Source organism: Sinocyclocheilus grahami, unplaced genomic scaffold (assembly GCF_001515645.1).
Source record: "Sinocyclocheilus grahami isolate Dianchi unplaced genomic scaffold, SAMN03320097.WGS_v1.1 scaffold165.1, whole genome shotgun sequence".
Taxonomy (NCBI): domain Eukaryota; kingdom Metazoa; phylum Chordata; class Actinopteri; order Cypriniformes; family Cyprinidae; genus Sinocyclocheilus; species Sinocyclocheilus grahami.
The window spans coordinates 64,630-81,255 of record NW_015505344.1 but is presented as its reverse complement, the minus strand read 5'-3'; the positions used below and the strand labels follow the sequence as shown (position 1 = coordinate 81,255).

General features: G+C 35.8%; 1 protein-coding gene across 1 annotated transcript in view; it reads right to left on the bottom strand.

Annotated features, from left to right (window-relative positions):
- Positions 1 to 16,626, bottom strand: part of wdr18 (WD repeat domain 18) — a 65,246-nt gene that overhangs the window by 30,620 nt on the left and 18,000 nt on the right. The window contains exons 5-6 of the mRNA XM_016282721.1: positions 8,364 to 8,507; positions 1,008 to 1,072 (exon numbers count right to left, since the gene is read on the bottom strand). Of these exons, the coding sequence (XP_016138207.1) occupies positions 1,008 to 1,072; positions 8,364 to 8,507 (209 nt within the window). The remainder of the gene's footprint in view (positions 1 to 1,007; positions 1,073 to 8,363; positions 8,508 to 16,626) is intronic.

The following is a 16,626-nucleotide window of genomic DNA, read 5'->3' as shown; positions in this document are numbered from 1 at the left end:
AACGCAGCAGCGCCGCATCTAGTGGCTTCAACTGGATAGGCTAACAAAAACATTATAATGCAAGGACACTTACATCGTCATCGCATCTCGTGCGCCACTGATAAGGCTGCCTCCTTAACGCACACCTAAAATTCGAATGCAACGTTTTTGCATTAGAATGTGGATTTTTATTTTAAATTCGACGAATATTCGAAATTAAAAAAAAAAATTTGACAGCCCTAGTGTACACTATTTTAAAAATAAATATTATATATTTTCAATATTCTCTAATAAAAATTCATAATATTATTTTATTCCATAATATAATAAAATATATATTTATTCAAAGAAATATATACATAAACATTCTATTTATAAAATATCTGATATTTTTTCAAGATTCACTGATAAATAGAAAGTTCAAAAAATGATTTATATGAATGAGTTATTTATATATGATTTATTTGAAATTATTGTAAGATTTCTATTATATTATTATTATATATAATTATGTCTACCCAGGCATTTTACACACACACACAGAGTGTTCCCCGAATGGATTGATATAATTATTTGTCTTTTTATATACTTCATATAATCAAATAACCCACAAAACAATTTAATATAGAGTACACAGGCTAAGTCAAAGCCACATTAAATTCTCAAGCCACATTAAGTTGTCATAAAAATGAACATGTGTTTGTTACAGTACGATGCCAAAATGACAGCCTTTCTGCCACCAGCATCGGCCAATTTCTCGCTGTGTGTAACCTGAAAACACCACCGCAAATGGAGGCTGTGATTACACCTTCTGCCTGCAACGCTTCACAGGCGGAGGTTCTGCACAAAGCACAGAAAGAAGGAATTTAATCCAAAATGAGTTCTCTCCAGAGCAGAAGCGAGAGACTTTCACCTTTCTTCCTTTCTCTGTCTGAACTTTGGGCTCCGGCACAAAAACGCACGTCTTTTCCTGAAGTAATAACCGAGGACAGACACATGGGTCAAAAAATAAGTGCAGCCAACCTCACCTGTGTCCTTTGAACACCTGATTGCCGTCGCTGTCTGTCTGGAAGGTTTTATCCCGGCTTAAACTCTGCCAAGTAGGAAAGAAAGAGAGAAAAAGAGCAAAGGAGAAACATTTATAACAATGTGGAGAAAACGATCCAAATGCTATTGCTAACATGGGTCAGCAATAACGACAGCCTGCTGGCTTGGGGTCAGTGTGACAGTTTGGGGTCTCGCTGCATCTTACGTCTCGTTGATCATGTACATGTTTTTATGCCAACTAGAGCAGCTGAAAAAAAATCCTTACAGTTGATCACCGGCTAGAGCAAATTAGCTTACAGTCCTGGTACACACAGACAATCACGCTCCGTCCCGCAGCCTCCATTAGGTACCATGGGATTTAGCCCCGACTGTCTCCTAAATGGTCTGATCGATTGACTTAATGGCATTAATTAAGGAAGAGGCCGTAGGAGAAGTACGGTGGCCTGGACTGGACCACTGCTGACTCAAATCATTACATCACCTCTTTAAAGCCTGGCAATAAGGAGCATCAATAATACATGACAGGAAGAGTTAAAGCCAGCAGGAGATCTCCAGCCATTCTGGAAGGAAACGCATGTCTTTCATATTCAGATTTGCACATTAATACGGACAGACATCGCACTGGTCCGGAAATAAAATCCATGTGATCAGGAGAGGGAGATAGTTTTGAGAGACCTTGTTATAATTCAAACAATAGAGCCGTTCAGTTTGTAGTCGTGAAACCCGGGAAAGAATTGGCAATTTCCAGCTATGAGTTCCTTATGGAATATTTAATGGGGTTTTAGAATAGCACTTTTTGATTTGAGATTAAAGGGAGGTCTGTGGTTAAAATGACTTGAAGAGACTGTGTTCAACAAAGCCAGTTAAACATGGTAGACAAACGCTGTACCAAAATCTATGTGAAACCACTGTGTGCATTAAAGCATAATAAAGAGCTGCTACAGCTACCACGAGGAAGGCATGTGCATGAGAATCGTTGTCTCTTCTGCTCACAAAGACTGTATTTATTTAAACAAAAAAATACAATTAAAACAGTAATATTGTGAAAAATGATTGCAATATAAAATTTGTGTTTTCTATTTTAATGTATTTTAAAATCTAATTTATTCCTTTGAGGCAAAGCTGAACTTTCTTCAGTGTCACATGCTTCTTCAGAAATCGTTCTAATATGCTGATATGCTGCTCAATTATTATTTACAATTACAATTATCGCGTTTGCGATCACGGGAACTTAAAGACACTTGTACAAACACAAATGGGTTACGGTGATGTAGTATTTGGTTTCCCAACAAGGCCCATCGCCCAACACAAAATTTATTTGCTGTATGCATAAACTATTTTCCTGCGCTCAAACCTGCCAATCTAAAGGAAACGCTGTGTATGGCGTTTGAGGTCATTTGTGAATTACCATTGACTTAAGCCTCATACACACTGGGACGATTATCGCGCGCGCTTATCGCCGATGTTTTTCGATGCGTCTTTTGTGTTCATACCCAAGCATTTTTTTGGAGGCGATGAGCAGAGTGAACGTGCAAATTCACTCCCTGACATTAGATGGCGCTTAATGAAAAACAGAAATACCCTGGTACACATCGAATCCTATTTGATCTGCAATTCCTCTCCATAACAACTCTATCTTATCGAGATTTTTGTAGTCGCTGTCGCGTTTGTCATAAAGCCCTTTGTGTTCAGACGCCAATGAGACCAGCAGCTCTACATTCATCTTGCCTCGATGCATCTTCTTGGTCTACTTACTTCCTCTTCGTCGTTAGGTATCAATGTGTGCTCGGCAAGACCGTTTTGTGCTTGAGCGCCACCAAGTCGTGTTTTACTGTAACTTCAGCAGCTCCAGGCACGTGAACAAAAGCGCCAATCTCATTGGTCGGCCAGTTTTTAACGCAGCGCGTCAAACCAAAAAAATGAGCCCGAGGCGTTTTTTAAAAAATTATGCTTTTACACCTCGCGTTTTGCGCGTCGGTGTGCACACTCACATTGGCACCCTTCGTTTAGTCACGAGGCGTTAAACGTCGGAGATAATCGCGCGCGATATTTGTCCCGGTGTGAACAAGCCTATATAGTCTAAATAAAACAATTTGCAACTATTACGATTAGGTTACATTTGTATACAAAACTTCGCACAAAACATGCTTGTTATAGAGTGCGTGAAGTCACGTGCACTATTGCCGGTGGCAGTAGACGATGGTGATGTGGTTGTCACGGCACCGTCACAAACCTATTTGTTCCCACGTTTTAATTTAGTATAACATGGCTACAACTTAGCTAAAACATTAATAATTTGATATTGAATTGATTAGTATTATCATCAATTCAATACTTTTATTTTGTATTTTTAAATAAAATAACAAACAAAATAATAAATAAAGTCACGTGCACTATTGCCGGTGGCAGTAGACGATGGTGATGTGGCTGTCACGGCACCGTCACAACCCTATTTTTTCCCACGTTTTAATTTAGTATAACATGGCTACAACTTAGCTAAAACATTAATAATTTGATATTGAATTGATTAGTATTATCATCAATTCAATACTTTTATTTTGTATTTTTAAATAAAATAACAAACAAAATAATAAATAGTGTGATCATACTATTATATTTTTAAATAAAAAGTGAGTATTAAACAAAAATGCAATTATTTTATAATACAATGCTAATATTTAGATTTTCTTATGAATTTTCATCATTTTCAAACCCAAAATTAGCAAGCTTTTATTCTGTCGGGTTGCTGGCAAGTATGTATTTGCGCTGCTGGGTTGCCGAGTGAACAGTGTAAGTGAATGAAAAGTCATCTTGTGTTTTGCTGTGAAACCGGCAGCACATAACCTAGATTTGTGCTTTCAGCTCGACTGGAAATCTTATATATACAGTTATTCGATCTAAAACGGTGATTCTGCATTAACAGCTGTCTACCATGTCAGTACGCAAATGAGCGGTCTGAACTTGTTTACAGTTTGCATTTTTCATTTTGGTCACGCATGCGCACCTGCACGATACTTATGTGCACACCGTGTGTATTATATATATATATATATATATATAGTTAAATTAAGTTAAACCTCTACATTAAAGTGTTTGTATAGAGCAGGGCTGTTCAGAACTAGGGTTTTTAAGTTAAACAGATGTCTTTGTGAGTCAGAAAGTCTTGACAGGATTAGATAAAAAAAAAAAACTTCAGCAGTAACACACTTCTCCGCTCTGTATTCTTCTCTTTGCGTCTTTTTATTTTCCCTGTCTGTCTTTCGTCTTCAAGCAGGCAGGGAGTTGTAAGCTTTCCTGTCAGAAAGTCTTTTTCTATCTAAATATGGCAAATTCAACCCTCGTTCATCACTGACAAGACAATCCGAACAACAAGGGGAAAGAAACAGAGCTGAGGACGCACTTTCAACAGGGTGAAGAGGGCAATGAAACTGCTGGACTGAGAAGAGAAGCTTAACAGAGGCGTGTAAGGTCACAACTGCATAATAAACAATCATTTTCGACATGAAATCGAATCACTGAACACCATAAAGGCCCATCATCTAGTCCCGAGAGGAGGATTTTTTTGTTTTCCACAAATTTTACTGGCAAGTTATTGTATATTGTTCAAAGGGAAACTTCTGAACCAATCAGAATGCGAAGATCGAGGCCGAGGTTTTGGAAAGAATTCAGGACGCCATGTTCCAAGCCTCCTCACATTTCTTATATCCCACCAATTAATCTTACTGTGAAATCAACTTTAAGACAGTAGACCGAAAGTGTTAAGTGTAAAAACCAGCCTTAGAAGTCAAAGAGATACGAGTCTATCAATGAATAGCCTTTGAACATCTTGAAAGGTTTTAGAAACATGAAAAAATAAATAAATCAGGAAACCCTGTAGACTAATAAGGCTGGCTGAGATTCCAGACGCGAGGAGCAGAATGAAAAACCGAGAGGCTGAGAAAAAGCACGTCAGTACCAGCTAATTAATGCCCTGATTAATGTTTAAGAATGATGATGAATGCATCTGGACAGATTGGGAATGAACCGCACACAGTTTCACCTCAGTTTAAAGGCGTTTAGAAACAGGAACACATGCTGTCTCTCTCTCTCACATACACGGAATTAAAAAAACGTAATTAGACAAACACAAAGAAGAAAGAAATCTTCAATCGTAAAACACTGCCTCAAGAAGAAACATGTTTATTCATAAAAAAATTATGCCTCTAGCATCTCCTGTTAGGTTTGCAGTTTCTCAATATGAGCTCAGGAATACTTTATGATATGGTGAGAGCTATGAGACAAATCGTATTAAGTGCTGACCAGAAAATACTGGTTCTTCCAAACGTTTCTTCCTTCTTTTATCATTTAAGTGAGTTTTTCAACAATTATGGATCAGAAAGCCATTTCAGACAGCCTGCTCTTTCAAGCTTCAATGATACTGGCCTTCATTAATAACAGGCTACTAAGATGCCATTAAAATCATATAATAGGCCTATACCATTTTTATGTTGTTTCTACACTGATTCAGAGATTCAATGTGAAATCATGACAGTATGTGCGATATATTGTCTGCGATAATATCGTAATTGTTGTTTTAACGATGTGCGATTTGACATTATCGAGTATTTTGTAAAAACCAAACAAAACACACCTACAGAGTGCACGCATAAATTACATGATGAAGTCTAGACTAGTGTGTGTTCGCATTTAGAGTGCGTTCTTTCACTGCATGATTCAGTCTATTAAATATATATTTAGAGGCAGAAAATGTATACATTATACCACTTCATATACTTAATCAATTTCTCATGAAGAGTGCTGTTATTTCTCCCAAAAATGACCATGATTACAAATGTGATATAGATTTTTTACAACAGTTCAATAAACAAGAAGTTAATTAAGAGACTTACATTTTTGAAAAAATATTTCCTGTTTTTGCACTATTTCGACAACAAAAATAATTCCAAACACAGCCACAATGCAGTTCTGCATCTCTGAGCAACATGACAGTGATTCGTTTCTGAATGAATCAACCGTTTAAATTATTCAGTTCAATCGCAATGACTTACTTATTAACAATGACTTGCTGCCACCTACTGGCGGTTTTAATTTCACATTTAAAGTATGTATTCAACGTTTTATGATTAATACATCAAAACATTATTTATGCATTTGTAATTGCAGGTTAAATGCATTCATGTCCTGCATTAAACAGTGAGTAAATACATCTAAATGCCACTTCAGATGCAGCTTCTGTGTTTCCTCAAAGCCCCAAATGTCTTATTATTGTAATTCACTGATTAAATGTAAGAATTTGACTCAAAACATAATGGACACTTTTAGGAAAAAATGGCTTTATAAAGGTTAAAATTGCCCATAAAATAAAAATCTATTTAAACTTATTGGAAAAGATTAATTTCTATCTGACCACCACACTGAATATGAAGAATATCAAAAACTTTAGGAGTCAGCTGTCCAGTCCACAGCAGTCCTAAAGATACCAGCACAATAACACATTCAGCAAAATTAGGGATGCACCGATATGAAAATTTTGCCGATACCGATAACCGATTATTCTTTATTTTTGAAAGCCGATAACCGATATGTTGGCCGATAAATCTATATCCAAATTGTTATATACTTTTTGAGAGCCTGATTACAAAAAAGGTCTCATCATTAAAAGCCACATCCCAAACACTTCAACATAAGCAGCCTAGTTTGAACGGTGTACGTTTTAAAAATATTTTTACTCTCCAATTACCAAATTTTGTCATAAAAAAGTCTTACAAATAAATAAAATAATGCATAAATAATGCAAACAAGTCACTGGACATCATTACACGTGTAAAGAATCAAAATGAATGCGTTACAGATCAATAAAACAGAATTGTATATAATGTTATATACACAACATTCCCAATCATAGTTATTAATGTTGTGCACTGCTGTTTGAGCTGCGTGCGCTGAGCTAAAGACGATCACCGGTAAACTGAAGCGCTCTTTTAACTTAACCAAACGCATTCTATATGAGATAAATCAGATATACATCAAATAAACACAATATTACAACGTACAATTGCACAAAAGGCTGCAAACAAACAGCGCACATCAGAAGGGTCTCTGAAGGAAATAATGCATTATTTATCGGCTTTAAGATATCGGCCAAATTTTCTTATCAGGCCGATACCGATAACAGAAAAAATGAGCATTTATCGGCCGATACCGATATGGTGGCCGATATATCGTGCATCCCTAAGCAAAATATTGTCTAATAATCGTTATTGATAAAATCCCAGAAAATATAGAGATATTATTTTTGTCAATATCGCACACCCCTAGTTTCAATGGCTTAAAATCACTTGTTTTTAAACTGCAATCCTTAAAAATGTGTGCAAACGATAAATTTTCGTTACCATTTAGCACAGCAACGTCATGTGAGCGTGTAACAACAATTGGTCAACTGACAAATTTCTTTTTTTCAAATTTTTTTTTTTTATTGTGTCTACCGGTATATCGCCCACCCCTAGCATGAACATTCTGCTAAACATCTCCCACAGAAGGTTTGGAACAACATGAGGATGAGTAAATGCATTACCTGAGATCTCCTCAAAATAAAATAATTTCCACAAACTTCCCAATACCAATGTTCTCCGTAAACAGATGTTTCCGCTGGTTGAGCCTCATATCTTCTCAAAGCCAAAGGCACCTGCCGGGGAATAACCTACTTCCAATGATCCAGCAAAACTACATGGGCTTTAAGTGAAACTGACAATGGCCATGACACCTGCATACGTTTCATCTGAAATTCCCTTTAAGAGAAGTGTAAAGGTGAAGCGAGGTGAGAATGTGAGGAAACACATTAATTTTTGCCTTTCAGCATTGAGAGTTTTTTCTAAGATGCCCTGACCTGGACTGAACAGAGAGCTCACCAGAAAAATTAAAAAAATAACCACTCACTTCAGTTCTCAGCAGTGCTGAGGAGACATGTGAAGGATCAGGACAGAGGATCACAAAGATCAGCATATAAACGTTTCACAGCAGAAATTGACTAAGTTTACTCTCAGGACTATGTGAAAGAAAAGATCTGATAGAAAATGACTCAACACTATTTATATCTAATCGCTGCCAAGCAGGAGTCCAGTTAAAATGCCTGTAAACTTCTCCGTCTAATGCACTGAAGATAAGACAGGATGCGTTATTGCTTATGAAACCACAACAGGCTGCTTGTCCATGTGCTATTGGCCAATTAAACATTTCATAAACAACTTCACAATGGTGACAAAAACTCTATTGCAAAGGTCTCATCGGACCTGAATAAATGCCAGTGATCAGGAAATGCCGGCATCTAAAGTGCTTACCGTGCTGCAGAGAGACACCTGAAAAATATTGCCATCACTGCCTCCGCAGAATAGGAAATACTCGCAGGGGTCAAAGGTCACTGACATGATGGCGACGTCGAAGAGGACGGACAGGAGCATCTCCCCAGAGGAAACTTCCCAGACCTGTGACATGAGGAGAGAGAAATACAGCTGGTCAATAAAAAAAATTATTAAAAAAAAAGGTCCAAGATGTCTTTTAATAATCTAGTTTGAAACACATGCCAAGTTCTTAGTTGGTTTCATATGTTTGACCTTTAGACTATTTCAACTAAAGTTTTGATTAAATGGTTTTTAAAAAGTTAAGCGTTTTCAAGTAATAAAATATTCTCCCTATAAGAATACAGAAAATGTATGTATAAATCATAATCTGAAGTTTATTTACGTAACGCAAGTTAACGTTTTCTCTTTTTTAGCTCTGTTGCATTAGACCTTTCAATGATTCAGGTGATTTATACGTTCATCATAGATGGGGTTTCAGCAGGCTTTATGAAGATTTAAGACATTTTAAAACCTTTTTAAGACCAAGCAAAGACAATTTTAAGAATAAATGAAAGGGAACATAATAAGTCAATATGGTCTCTACATGTTAATGTCCTGTATTAGCAAAATTCAAAGTTTAAAAATACAACTTCCAACAGATCTCAATTATTTTTTAATTAATAATTTTACATTTTAATTGAAATAATATAATACAATATTAGTTTTTTTCTGTATTTTGATCAAATAGATACAGCCTTGATGAGCACAAGAGACTCCATTAAAAAACATTAAAACTCTGATCCCAAACTTTTGAACAGTAGTGTATATATATATATATACATATTTCTCACTAATGAATACATCTGTATATATGACTGTTTACTCTATCGCACACCAAATGCATCATTCTGTACTTGCATTCTTATATTAAATGCGGCGATCCAAAATCACCATTTAGGCAAAAATCCCTAACACTGATGTTCTTCAACAGTATTTTTGTCGTTTTCCAGTGCAAATTTCTAAAGATTCTTAAATCAAGATCCATCTGCTTGAGAAGCAAAATGACATTAGATGTTTTCGTTTTTTTATGTGAAATTGATCAAAATTAAGCGAGTTTATAATTTTAAAAAGTAATATCTGCCAATGGGCTCAGAAAAACTTAATTCAAAGGGAAAACAAGTTTTAATTCCCCATTGACAGGCATTTGCCCTTGTTTTAAGCTTAAACTCATTTAATTTTGTTGAATTTTCAGAAAACAAGCCATATCGTCATATCTTCAATTTACATATCAATAGTATATCTATTTAGAGATGTTTAGATATTAGCATTGGAAAACAAAACAAAATACTGCATAAGATGTCATTTTTCATAGTGCATGCAATATTTAATGCCTTAATGAATTTAGCACTTTCTGCTCTGATTTAAGACCTTTTAAGGCCTTAATTTGTTAAAGCGTGAATTAAGATTTTTTTTAAGACCTGCAGAAATCCTGCATAGAAGGTGTATTCAAGAAATGTTTTTAATAAACTAATGTGTGGAGAACAAATAAATAAAAAAATCATTAGATTCTTTGACGTTTGCATTGATTAAACTAGAACTGAATAATGACACAAAGAGAGGCAGACAGAGAAAAGAATGAAGAGCCAGATAAGAGTGAATACAAAAAGACAAAGACTTCTCAGTAATCGTTACTCTACAAGCCATATCGTCATATCTTCAATTTACATATCAATAGTATATCTATTTAGAGATGTTTAGATATTAGCATTGGAAAACAAAACAAAATACTGCATAAGATGTCATTTTTCATAGTGCATGCAATATTTAATGCCTTAATGAATTTAGCACTTTCTGCTCTGATTTAAGACCTTTTAAGGCCTTAATTTGTTAAAGCGTGAATTAAGATTTTTTTAAGACCTGCAGAAATCCTGCATAGAAGTGGTGTATTCAAGAAATGTTTTTTAATAAACTAATGTGTGGAGAAAAAATAAAAACACAAAATCATTAGATTCTTTGACGTTTGCATTGATTAAACTAGAACTGAATAATGACACAAAGAGAGGCAGACAGAGAAAAGAATGAAGAGCCAGATAAGAGTGAATACAAAAAGACAAAGACTTCTCAGTAATCGTTACTCTGTCTAGGTCAGGACGGTGCTTCCCTCAGGAAGATCAAATCCTCAAAGACTGCCATCTCTTCAGCATCTACACGCTCCTGTTCCAACTTCCAGCTTAATGGTAGCACTTTTGCCAAAAAGTCTGATGGTTTCTCATTGGTTCAGGGGTAATGCAGTGTTATCGTCTCAGAGAAAGTGCTGAAGTGGACATTAGACAGCTCAGAAGCTCAGCTTTGGAAAGCTCTAGTTCTCTGCAGTGAGTTTGCAGAGCCAACATCTCAAACTTTCAGTCCAAGTGAAAGGTCTGTTCTTGCAGATCTTGTAAGGAGAGAACAACCATTATTCTCAAATTTACAGCTGCTTTTTAAAACATCTTCAATCAATGGAAATATAAAGTTGAAGTGGAAGATTTTTTACTTAGTGAGCAAGAACATACTGCATGTGAGCTTGTGCAACGAGAATTAACCGAGGAGCTCCGCAGCCCTTCCCTGCATGAGTCCAAGGTGATTGATGCCCCATCATAAAGAAGACAAACTGACCGTGAAATAATTTTGGCTGAAAAGGATCAATGCCCATGACCCAGTCATAAAATGTTAAGAGTGAAAGGAAACTGCCCATTATCACATAGCCACATTTACTGAATTAGAAAAGACATGCAGAACAGAAACCATATAATTTTAATCATTTAATAATTTATGCACATTTTTAAGAAAAACATGGAGATATCTAGAGTGGCTGATTTTCTGATAATAATTTAAAAAAACAGTATAAATCTATCATAACAATAAAAACAACAATATAACAACAACCTTATAATAATATAAAATTATAATAAAATATAATGTACAATGTTATTACATTAAATGTTCAGAAATATGACTACAAATATATATTTACACTTATATATGTACAATTGAAATTATGAATTATAAATTATGAATTTAAATTAATGTTAAGTTTACACAATATTTACTCAAAACTCACAAATTTACAAAAAAGTAAAACATTTTATTAACAAGGCAGTGTTTTCATTGATAACTAAAACAGAAACCCTTTATTTTTTGGTAATTGAAGTAGAGCCAAAATAAATATAAAATATAAATATTAGATGACAAACTTTGGCAACTTAATGTCAACTATAAGTAGGTCTACTCAAAATACAAAAAATGATAACTGAAACAACAATAAAGCTATTCAGAAATATAAAAAACTAATAAAACTGACAAAAGCAAACTGAAAAAAATAAATGAAAATATGAAAATAAAAGCCAATTTAAAGTATTAATAAACACTACATAATACTAAATTAAAGGGGGTCATATGATGCGATTTCAATTTTTCCTTTCACTTTGGAGTGTTACAAGCTCTTGGTGCATAAAGAAGATCTGTAAAGTTGCAAAGACTAAAGTCTCAAGTCCAAAGAGATATTCTTTATAAAAGTTAAGAGTCAGCCACACCTACCTAAAACGACTCGTTCTAACACGCCCCCACATACCTACATCACTATGTTGGAAGCTTCGCATAACGCCTTTTAGCAGCATCATATCAAGTCAAGTCACCTTTATTTATATAGCGCTTTTAACAATACAGATTGTGACAAAGCAACTGAACAGCATTAATTAGGAAAATAGTGTCAATATTGCAAAATGACAATAGTAAACACAAATTTTTCAGTTAAAGACAGTTCATCATTGAATTCAGTGATGTCAACATCCAGCTCAGTTTAAATAATATCTTTGCATCATATGACCCCTTTAACACTGTCACAAGGCTGGTGATGAAAAATATGAAAATTCGGTCATCGTTTACTCACCCTCATGTCGTTCCAACCCTGTATGAGTTTGTTTCTTCTGCTGAGCACAAAAGAATATGTTTTAAAGAATGTTGGTAACCAAACAGCTGGCGGTAGCCATTGACTTCCATAGTATTTTCTTTTCCATAGTATGGAAGTCAATGGCTTCCGTCAACTGTATGGTTACCAACATTCTTCAAAATAGCTTCTTTTGTGTTTAACAGAAGAATGAAACTCATTTTCATTTTTGAATAAACCATCCCTTTAATTTGCCTACTGGAATAGTTTCTAAATGGTCAAAAATCAACCAATTAATACACCCAGACAGTATATCAGTCATAATTCAAATAAACCTCATAAGAAACCACAGGCATAAAAGCTTCTTTCTAAACGTAGAGTAAAGGTCATGTGTTGTTCAACCAAATTAATTGACCATTTCATAAATCAGGCTGTCCAATGCACTGGTCAAAGGTCAGGCAGTGCATCTGTGTGGGCTGAACTCTAGTTTGTCAATCCATGCAGCCGTTAGACGTTTTTAACCATCATTAAACACCCAAAAGCGATCAGTCTGCAGTTTGACACAGAGACACCTCTCCATCCCTCTTGCGCTAACAAGCCCATGTCTTTGTGCGATGTGACCTCCCAGAATCCCCTCACGACAACAACAGACAAAATAATTAATCTACGATGACTGACAGGCCGTAATCCACTGTAGCCGATGCTATTGAGCTCAGATGACTAATGAACAACAGTGGGACGGATTAAACATCAAAATGATCAACTTGATTGATTGCAATCTGATGGCGACCACTTTGTCTAAAGGGGATAGAGCACAAACGGGGAGGGAGTGACTGGAGCCAACAAATATCAGAAAAAAAATAACAATTTTAGTTTAATGGTAGCATGAGATGAAGCTTTAAAGTACATATTCAGCCTTTGATAAGTGACGTCTGTGTTCTCCACCACCGAAAAGCACCACTTTTCACTGGCTTAAAAGGAGTTGAATTAAAAAGCTCCTAAGAGACACCCATAAACAAACAAAAAACTCATTTACTGGTTGAAACATTCAAAAACTGGCCTTTAAATTCTGTCAAGACTGCATTTTCAATGCCATTTTTCCTAAATTTTTCACATAGCTTATTCATTTCACATACCTTTAGGCTGTATTTATTTATATAAATATAAAATTCAATATACTGCATGACTCGACCCACTATCCATTATAATGATGACTAACTCCATTCAAGGCCAGCAGAAATCAGTTTTCTGACCTCATATAAACCTATATGAAATTCATAAACAGACTCGGTTCAAACGGAATAGGAAGCCAGGGCAGGATTCAGATGTTTGACTAGAAAGCAAAACAACTTTGACATTGAACCTGATCAACAAGCTTCACTCTTCACTTTTTCTTTCAGTAGATAGATACATACAGTATTGTAGGGAGTTCAGGTTGTTGTACAAAATCGACAAGAAAGAGCTGTATTTTGGTTGCTGCAGAAGGAGACATGGAAATAGCAGTTTTGAAAAATCCACTAGTTTATTTAGCATCATTTGCAAATTTGTTTTTCAATTTTAGTATTGTTAAAAACAAATTTTTAATAACAAAATGGAAATTATTCAGTACTGAGGTTCAATGATCACGCGGGAAACACTCAAAGCGAGTCCACAGGGCGATCTCTGGATGACCTTGGAGAGACGCTCTGCTGCTGATGCCTCCTTTGATATTTTGATGCTTCTAGTTTGCAGTTTCTCATCCTGGAGTTTAATCTAAAAAGTGCAGTTTATCGTCTGGATTTGAAAATTGAGTCTTCCATTATCCATAAATTACAAAAAAGGAAAGAGTGATTAATCAGTTGATTTTGAGTAAAATTGAAGATAATAAATGTAATAAATGAACTAAATACTTACATATGTATGATTGTTATGTTATGTAAATACTACATATGTACACAGTAGGGGTGTAACTAGGGCTGTAGCTATCGATTATTTTAGTAATTGAGTATTCAACCGATTATTCCATCGATTAATCGAGTAATCGGATAAGAAGTCTTTTTTTCTTTATTAAAGAGCAATACTAAATATGCAAGAGATAATAAGATAGATCTCTTAAAATAAACAACTAATTTGTTTTCTTTTTAGAAAAATGTACATTTTTATTGCTGAAATTGCATACATTAATAACCGTGAAAACTAAACCCATTTAATGTATTTAATTGCCAAATTGCAATTATATATACGCGATAATATATATATTGAAAATATATTGGTTGCCCACTAATTAAGTCTAATGAAATGGAACAAAAATTTTAGAAAGGTAGTTTTTGTAATGGTTATTATGAAGTAATGTATTAAAGGGATAATTCACCCAAAAATAAAAATTATTTCATCATTATTTGCCCTCAAGTTTTCCAAACGCATTTTTTGTCAGGACATTCATCCCAACAACAATCTTGGAAATGGTTCATGGTCCTGAGAAAAAGAGAGGTGAATCACCTGGAGGTAAACTCCCCTTTATTATTAGCGCAGTCACCCACACCTCGTTCACCCATTTCTCCTCACTAGAGCTCTGTGATGACAGCAACCGGTCCTACAAAAGCCCCATGGGGGATTGTGGATAATGAGAGAGTGCACTCAGTGTGACATTGAATGCCTGTGTGCCGTGGCGCCGCGGGCACACCTCCAGCTTAAACAAAAACTAAGCAGCCAGTCGTTCATGACAGATCTCAGAGCGTGTGGCCTGTAGATCAGTCATGCCTGTGGCTTCTTTATAATGGGCTTGATTATTGGCGTAATCCTGTCAAAGCAATGTCAATGACAACAGGAATAAAGTCTCATCCAAAATCGTACCGGAATATCATTAGACGTGACGAGTAGATCAGCGGCAAGAGCTGAAGTGTTACTCGGGCTTAAAGATCCATGAAAGATCAAATAAGTCCTCCACTTCTTCACAGGGTATCAATATAAAGGACTGGAAATTATTCATCGCTGAGGTTCAATGATCACACAGGAAACACTCAAAGGGAGTCCACGGGGTGATCTCTGGATGAACTATGGCGGGACGCTCTGCTGCTGATGCTTCCTTTGATATTTTGATGCTTCTGGTCTGGAGTTTCTCTTCTTGGAGTTTGATCTAAAAAGTGCAGTTTATACTCTGGATTTGAAAATAAGAAGCATTGGGAGGCTTCCATAAACCATAAATAACTAAAAAGGAAAGATTAATCAGTGATTGATTAAAAATTGTACACAATAAATTTGATAAATAAACTAAATATTTTATGTTACTTAAATACTACATAGATTGTTGTTACGTTATGCATCTTATTGAATGAAAAAGTAGTTTTTTACGCTGTCATTGTACACGTGTTTTTTGTTGTTTCCCTTCTCCCTTCTGTTTCTCTTAAAGGGGTCATTGGATGCCCATTTTCCACAAGTTGACATGATTCTTTAGGTCTTAATGAAAAGTCTATAACATACTTTGGTTAAAATTTCTCAATGGTAGCGTAAAAAACATCCTTTAGACCCTGTCAAAATCAGCTCTGTTTTCAGCACGTTGTTTTAGTCCATGTTGCTTTAAATGCTAATGAGCTCTGCTGACCCCGCCCCTCTCTTCTGTGGGATGACGAGCAGACTGTAAACTTTAGCCGCGAAACTGGCTAACTAGCACATTATTAGGAAAGGCGATTTGTAAAGATTCATAAAAAACCCTTATACTTCTCTGTAGATGAAGCTGGATCATGAATGATTCGCGCGAACTTAAACGCATTTAGGTCGATCGGGGATCGGCGCATTCCCTTCAAAAATGAACGTAACATTAATCCTCTGCATCTTCAGCGGCTCAGATGTCGGGAGTAAATGACGACTGCTGTGTTCATTATTACATCCAACAACAAAACATCTCAAATCGCTTAATCGGAGACATTCTTGTCTTCCCCTGCACCGGAGTCGACACAATGGCGGACAGCTCACAGCTTACTCAGGGCGGGTCTAAGGTAAGACGGCCTTGTCAATCAACTATCGTGGGAGGGGCCTGTGCAGAACTACATCATTCTGACAGGAATCTCAGAACAGCCTGGTTTGATAAAGGGGATTTTAAAATAGGGATAAAAAAATTAAAAACACTGGGTGGATTTTTATCATTATAGGGTGGATGTGTACACACACTTCCAACACACATTTATGTTCAAACAACAACAAAAGTGAATTTTGCATCCGATGACCCCTTTAACAGCACTTGTTAGTGCGCACAGGTGCATGTTGTTACGGTGGCGTCAGAGGTTCTGTAGAGCTGATGTAAAGTCGTCTGGAAGATCACTCGGGGAGTCTCCTCTCTCCCTGCTCAGTTGTTTACTTTGA